The following is a 7,120-nucleotide window of genomic DNA, read 5'->3' as shown; positions in this document are numbered from 1 at the left end:
GGAGACTGGATTGATTGACCATATAGGAATCATGATTGACTGGATTGATTGACGTGAAGACGCTTGGAAACAGGCGCCCAATTGTCCATTCTTCCTTTCTTACAAGTCTTAAGTCGTTGCATTTGGCTACTCACGAATTTCCTCCAACAGGGTGCAATCCCAGTCTTTGTCAACTTGTTCTGCCTTCATAAATTGGCACTGCAACAAATTATTCAATCATTTCAAGTTTTCAGTCTCGGGGGAAAAAAAAAGGAAAGCGAAAAACAATTTCTGTTTTCAGTGCTCATGGAGAGAAGTCGTTTCCTCTTGTCAATAACGTTGTTGCTGCTGCAATACAGTTCTATAGTTACAGGTGCAGCAAAAACCAACATCACCACTGACCAGTCTGCTCTTCTTGCTATGAGATCCCATATCACTAGTGACCCTCACAACATCTTGGTCAACTGGTCAACCTCCACCTCCGTTTGCAACTGGGTTGGTGTTACTTGTGGTGCTCGTCACCTCAGAGTAGTATCGTTGAATCTCTCCTACATGGTTTTCACTGGCACCATTCCACCACACTTGGGTAATCTCTCCTTCCTTGTTGCACTAAGCTTCAACAATAATAGCTTTTATGGTACTTTGCCCCATGAATTGTCTTATTTACGTCGCCTGAAGTTTATTAGCTTAGGATTCAATAATTTTATGGGATCCATTCCATCGTGGTTTGGGTCCTTCCCCAAACTTCAAAGATTGGATTTGTATGGAAATCAGTTTTCAGGTACTGTACCTTCAACTATCTTCAACTTGTCTACATTGCAAGACATAGATCTAGGCGCTAACAAACTATCAGGTACGTATGTCTCAACAAGGTTTCAACATCTTGTTATTAATCTATAAGCCTAATGTGTTTCTTTGTTCTTTAGAAAACTAGTCTAACTTTTAATCACTTAAAAAAGTCTCACTTGAATAGATTATGTCTTTGGTTTTTAATTTTAAGAACGGTGGAGTCTATAATGTTGTTTTTTTGTTTTTTTTGTTTTTTTAATTTACTCAGAAAGTTTTTACGAAACTTACATTTATGAAACTAGAGAGTACATGTCGTAGGCTACAAATGATAAAACTGGTTAGGTGCCGGGGTATAAAGACATAGATGATAGATTGTAAATAATAGGGAATATTCATGACCTTTTTCATATGGAGGCCCATTATAACATGATATTTTATAAATATAAAAAACACCCTTCAACTTGAATACTATAGAAAAATTCCTTATTGTACCTTGAAGTGAAAAAATTGTAACATATTAATAAACCAATTAGAAAGTGACCAAGTGACTAGTTGAGAGTTTTTTTTCCCCCTCCAAAATAGGCACTCTGACAGCTTTTCTATAAATTATGTAGTGTGGTATTTTTTTTATTTTATTTCATTTATTTACATGTATTCTGAGTATTTGTTTGGCATACTTAACAGGTGCGATACCCAGAGAAATAGGGAACTTAACAATGTTGAAGGGGATATACCTTGACTCCAACAATTTCAATGGTATATATATTTGTTGCATTGCCTTGATGTGATACAATTATACATGACTCGGCTTTTGTTGCAGTGCATTATATGTGCATAAAACATGAGTTTAACATATAAATGTGCATATATCATTATGATTTTTCAGAAATTCCAAAAGAGATCGGCCTTTTAGATCAGGTGGAGATATTGTATGTGAGCTTAAATGCCCTAAAAGGCCCTGTTCCTGTGGCTGTTTTCAACATGTCTTCTTTGACTATGTTGACTCTATATGGAAACAGCTTGAGTGGTGGTCTTCTAGACAATATATGTACATCTTCCTAGTCTTCAATACTTGAATTTGGGTGGCAACCAGTTTGATGGTCCACTTCCATCCAAATTATGGCAATGCAGAGAGCTTCTTATACTTAATTTGGAGGAAAACAATTTCAATGGAAGCATACCAAAAAATATTGGGAACTTAACAATGATGAAGGAGATATACGTTGACAACAACAATTTGATGGGTAATTGATATTTCATTATGTTGATCCAATTATGATTTATCTTTTTTATTTTGGTTGCATAATTATATTTAACTACATATTTTAGTAAATGAGGGAGATAGTTAATCATGAATATAACAATTTTTTTGTCAAAATTGCTGGAAAATTCAATAGGATCGAATAGCAAGGTTTACGTACAATCATGAATATAACATATTGACTTGCCTAATAAACGTTCTATATCTAAGTCGATATGTTCAAATCTAAGGTTAACCAAAGTAAGAAAGAGGAAGATATGCAAACAAAAACGTGTTTTGCTTAATTTGTTTCAAACACAAAACTTTTTAGAGATTTCCGTGTAAATATTGTTGTATTAATTAATATTATAAGTGTGACATTTTATACTATAAAGGTCATGAATGATTAGATTACATAAATCCAGATGAGATGGGTAAATCTGAATGGCCTCACACTACTACAAAAAGTGAAAAAGACGACCAGAAAACAACGACGGTCTAAGTGAACACCGTCGTGGTTTATAAAAAGACGACGGTTCTAAAAACACCGTCGTGTAATACAACCTTAGACAACTAAAAAATGGAGTTTCAAATGGCTGTTCAAAAACAACGACGTACATAATTAAACAACCGACGTCTATTTGAAACAGATTTCCGCAGTGTAAAATCAATGCCAACAAAGAACGGCAGAAGTTATGAATCGACCGACGTAGAAAGTAAAGACGACGATTTCAATAAAAACTGCCGTTTTTACTCATAAAATAACACGACGAGGTTTTCGTATAAGACGCCGTATAATTACAAACAAATCCACGGCTTTAAAATACAAAATATCGCCGTATTAAATTAATTTACAACGACGGAAAATATAAATATATCGACGTCATTCTCGTATAGTTCTACGACGTTATCTTTAAATCGTACAATAAAATTTATCGTCGTATTTATTTATTTTATACGTCGTACCTTTAATTTTAACGGTCGTCTTAATAAGAATTTTTGTTAACAATTTTTTTCTTTGATTTTCTTATCCTACGTCGGTAGATCTACTTAATGACAAGAATTGAAATAACCATGACGGTTTATATAGAACACCGCCGACATAATCAGTTTTGTCTGAGATCCCAAGGGTTACGAAATCTTACTAGATGGAACTCTGTTCCACATCATAATCTTAACAGATGACACAGATTTGCAAATATTGCGTCGTGTTAGTTTACAAATTCTAGAACATTAATTTCCCTCATTTTAAATTTCCTCGGGAAAGAAAAATCTATTTATCACGCTTTGGAATTGAAAACTAAAACTGAAAGAATACGGGAAAAAAAACTCTATTTATAATTTAAAATTAAAATCCACGTCGGTTGTAGTACACTTAACGACGTTTAACAAAATAATCTACGTCGGTAATTATAAATCTACCGCCATCTTAACTTAATATAGACGACGAGAAAAGACGACGGTAGAACAGAAAACCGCCGTTGTTTCAGTTTCTTTAACATATCTTTCTGCAGGACTTGTGTAGTTCAAAGCATTGACAATGTCTTCATCATATCTCCCAGAAACTACTGATTCAATTGCTCATGCTTTAGAGGCCATCTGAAGCCATTTCTATTCTTTATCGCATTCTTGAAACCCATCTTCTTCTTCTGAAGCTCTACGGATAAAGGAAGAGGCTATCACAATAAATCCGACGATCTTCTTAGGCAAGAAAATCAAGCAGAGGATCAGGCACATCTGATCTTCAGATTTCCCTGAGAAGCGAACTTTCCTTCGACAGCGAGTGGAGGCCAGGCTTGCATCTCTTTTGATGGAAAGCAAGGAGTATTCAGAAGCACTAAGTGTCCTATCAGGCTTGATCAAGGAAGTGAGAAGGCTAGTTGACAAGCTTCTTCTTGTGGACATATTTGATGCGAGTAAGCTCAATTTCTCTTTGAGAAAACATCCAAATTATTGTCTTTGAGACATGAGAGACTGAGAGAGGAAGAACTTGGAACCTTAAATGTAAACCGAAAATGAATGAAAGCGACAAATTTATAGAATAAATTTTTAAAACCAACGGCGGTCCTTACAAAAAAACGACCGTTTAAATTGTAAAATCAACGTCGGTATGATCGACGTATATTACAGAAATCCACGTCGGTAAATTAATAAAAACGACGTGTTAAATAATATACCATGACGCGAGTTATTACTTATGTACTTTAATTTTTGAGTTTACTACGACGGTACCTACAAACTACTGTCGTATTTATTTACCACGTCCGAAGTTAAATGTACCGTCGTATTTTGTAATTTATACGTCGTAGTTATATGTAACCGCCGTATTATTTTTTTGAAATGGTTTTATATGTAAGCAACTTTTCGTCTACTTGACTTACACATTCGTTGTTTTTATATTCTTATTTTATTTAAATCTGTCATCCAAAAAAGAAACTTTACATATTGCAGAATATTAATTTCCTTCGTTTTAAATTTCCTCCGGAAAAAAAACTCTATTTATAACGCACTGTAATTGAAAAATAAACTGAAAGGTCACGGGAAAAAAAATTCTATTCATAATTTAAAAATTAAAATCCACGTCGGTTATATTAAACCTAACGACGTTAAATGAAATGATTCCACGTCGAATGAAAAATATTGCGTCGTTTTAGTTAAAAACGACGTAGTTAAATGTAACCGCCGTATTATTTTTTTGAAATGGTTTTATATGTAAGCAACTTTTCGACTTACACATGCACTGTTTCCAAACCCGATTAAAAATTTCAATCTCCCAGAGAAACCTTTTCGTCTTTTTTCCTTGTCAGAGCATTGTCAGAGTTTCTCATCGTCTTCCTCTCGTCTTCTTCGTCGTCTCTGAACTTAAACATCGATCATCTTCCTCTTGCTTTCATTGCACGCAAAAGGTAAGCTTTCATTTTCACTATTTTGGTTACTGTTTTGCATGCTCATACGTTTTTTGTTTGAAAAATCTTTTTACCTTTTTTCTGGCCAAAATCATTTTACTTCTTTCCAAGTTTGATAAAATATACAGACAAAGAGAGAAAGTTTCCAACTTTGAAGACAACTACATCAACTAAATAAGACGACGGTAGACCACGACGGTTCGTCAGTTGTTCTAGCGTCGTCTGAAAATTGACAAAGTTGTTTTTAAAATAATAGTCTTTTTTTATATGCTTGTTTAATTGCAGGTTTGATTTCGCTGAACAATGGTTTTTGTTTTTCCCTTATTTGATAAAATATAAAGAAAAAGAAACTAGGGTTGGTATCTAATATAGACGACAAAATATCTTATTGTTTTACGTCGTGTGAATGTTAATACCACGACGGTGTATTACTATTGACGTCGTATGAACATAAATACCACGACGTTATATAAATAATAGTTTACCACGACGGTGTATTACTATTGACGTCGTGTGAACATATATACCACGACGTTATATAAATAATGGTTTTAAACATTTATTACGTCTGAGATTATTTCATTGCGTCGTCTAAAATCATATCATACGTCGTATTTTTTTAATACCGTCGTTTGTGTTCTTAATGTTTTCCTGAAATATTTTCACTTGCAGTTTTGTCTGTTAAAATGGTTTCTCAACAACAAACTAAGGATTCTGGCTCCAAGAAGCTTGGAATGGTAGCTCCTCAAGACAAGTCTTCGAAGGAGATGAAGTCTTCGAAGAAGATGAAGTTTGCTTCATCATCTGCTGAGACAGAACAAACCAGCCAGACAACAATCTCAGATGATTCAAAGACTGGTCGAGGTATGAGCACAATGCCTCGTGTTGTGAAGAGAAAGCTTCAGAAACTGAGGCCAATTGTTGAGTACAATAAAAGGGGGAAAGGTGTTGGCCAAGCACATATTGAGATGCAGTCGTATATTGGTGTGTTGGCACGCTCCAGGATCCCACTTGTGGACAAGAAATGGTCCCAAATCCCAAAGGATATAAAGGAGCAGATTTGGGAAGCAGTTGACATGGCTTTTGTCGTAGGCCAAGGGGGCAAGACCTCTGTTTTAGCTTCTGCTTCCAAGAAATGGAAGGATTTCAAGTCTACACTAACGAGGCATTATATCCTTCCATACACCAATGACAGGGAGAAATTAAGCCAACCCCCTGAAACATATAAATTCATAGAGAAAGCACAATGGGATGCCTTTGTAGCTTCAAGGCTATCCAAAGATTTTCAGTCTGTGCATTCTCAACATGCACAGATTAGGGAGAAACTCGAGTACAATCATCGATTGTCTCGAAAAGGATATGCTGGATTGGAGGATCAATTGGAGGAAACCATGCCTGGGGTAGAAATTGATCGATCTACCTTATGGAAGAGAGCTAGACAGGACAAACATGGTAACATCCCTGATCCAAAGGTGGCAGAGAAAGCAAAATTAATAGTAAGCCTACTATCACGCTGTTTTAAATTTTTATTAAACTGTGAATTATTCTTATTACGTCGTATGTTATATTTTTCGTCGTGTGAATGATATTACACTACTACAAAAAGTGAAAAAGACGACCAGAAAACAACGACGGTCTAAGTGAACACCGTCGTGGTTTATAAAAAGACGACGGTTCTAAAAACACCGTCGTGTAATACAACCTTAGACAACTAAAAAATGGAGTTTCAAATGGCTGTTCAAAAACAACGACGTACATAATTAAACAACCGACGTCTATTTGAAACAGATTTCCGCAGTGTAAAATCAATGCCAACAAAGAACGGCAGAAGTTATGAATCGACCGACGTAGAAAGTAAAGACGACGATTTCTATAAAAACTGCCGTTTTTACTCATAAAATAACACGACGAGGTTTTCGTATAAGACGCCGTATAATTACAAACAAATCCACGGCTTTAAAATACAAAATATCGCCGTATTAAATTAATTTACAACGACGGAAAATATAAATATATCGACGTCATTCTCGTATAGTTCTACGACGGTATCTTTAAATCGTACAATAAAATTTATCGTCGTATTTATTCATTTTATACGTCGTACCTTTAATTTTAACGGTCGTCTTAATAAGAATTTTTGTTAACAATTTTTTTCTTTGATTTTCTTATCCTACGTCGGTAGATCTACTTAATGACAAGAATGAAA

The 7,120-nt window shown here is 34.9% G+C and overlaps 1 protein-coding gene across 1 annotated transcript; it reads left to right on the top strand.

Moving 5' to 3' along the window:
- On the top strand, positions 244–1,830 carry LOC18779348 (LRR receptor-like serine/threonine-protein kinase EFR). Its single transcript, XM_020565736.1, has 3 exons — positions 244–832; positions 1,453–1,524; positions 1,655–1,830. Exons 1-3 carry the CDS (start codon positions 286–288, stop codon positions 1,828–1,830), a joined length of 795 nt encoding a protein of 264 aa, XP_020421325.1. The 5' UTR covers positions 244–285.

The sequence above is a fragment of the Prunus persica genome, chromosome G6 (genome assembly GCF_000346465.2).
Source record: "Prunus persica cultivar Lovell chromosome G6, Prunus_persica_NCBIv2, whole genome shotgun sequence".
Lineage (NCBI taxonomy): Eukaryota > Viridiplantae > Streptophyta > Magnoliopsida > Rosales > Rosaceae > Prunus > Prunus persica.
Note: the sequence above shows the minus strand (reverse complement) of the source record. Positions and strands in the feature narration are given on the sequence as shown.

What these genes read in the sequence shown, in the direction of transcription:
- LOC18779348 (XM_020565736.1), top strand. Translation starts at nt 286, where the DNA reads ATGGAGAGAAGTCGTTTCCTCTTGTCAATAACGTTGTTGCTGCTGCAA. An exon ending in AGGCGCTAACAAACTATCAG is followed by an intron (nt 833 to 1,452) that starts GTACGTATGTCT and finishes CATACTTAACAG; the next exon opens with GTGCGATACCCAGAGAAATA. An exon ending in TGACTCCAACAATTTCAATG is followed by an intron (nt 1,525 to 1,654) that starts GTATATATATTT and finishes ATGATTTTTCAG; the next exon opens with AAATTCCAAAAGAGATCGGC.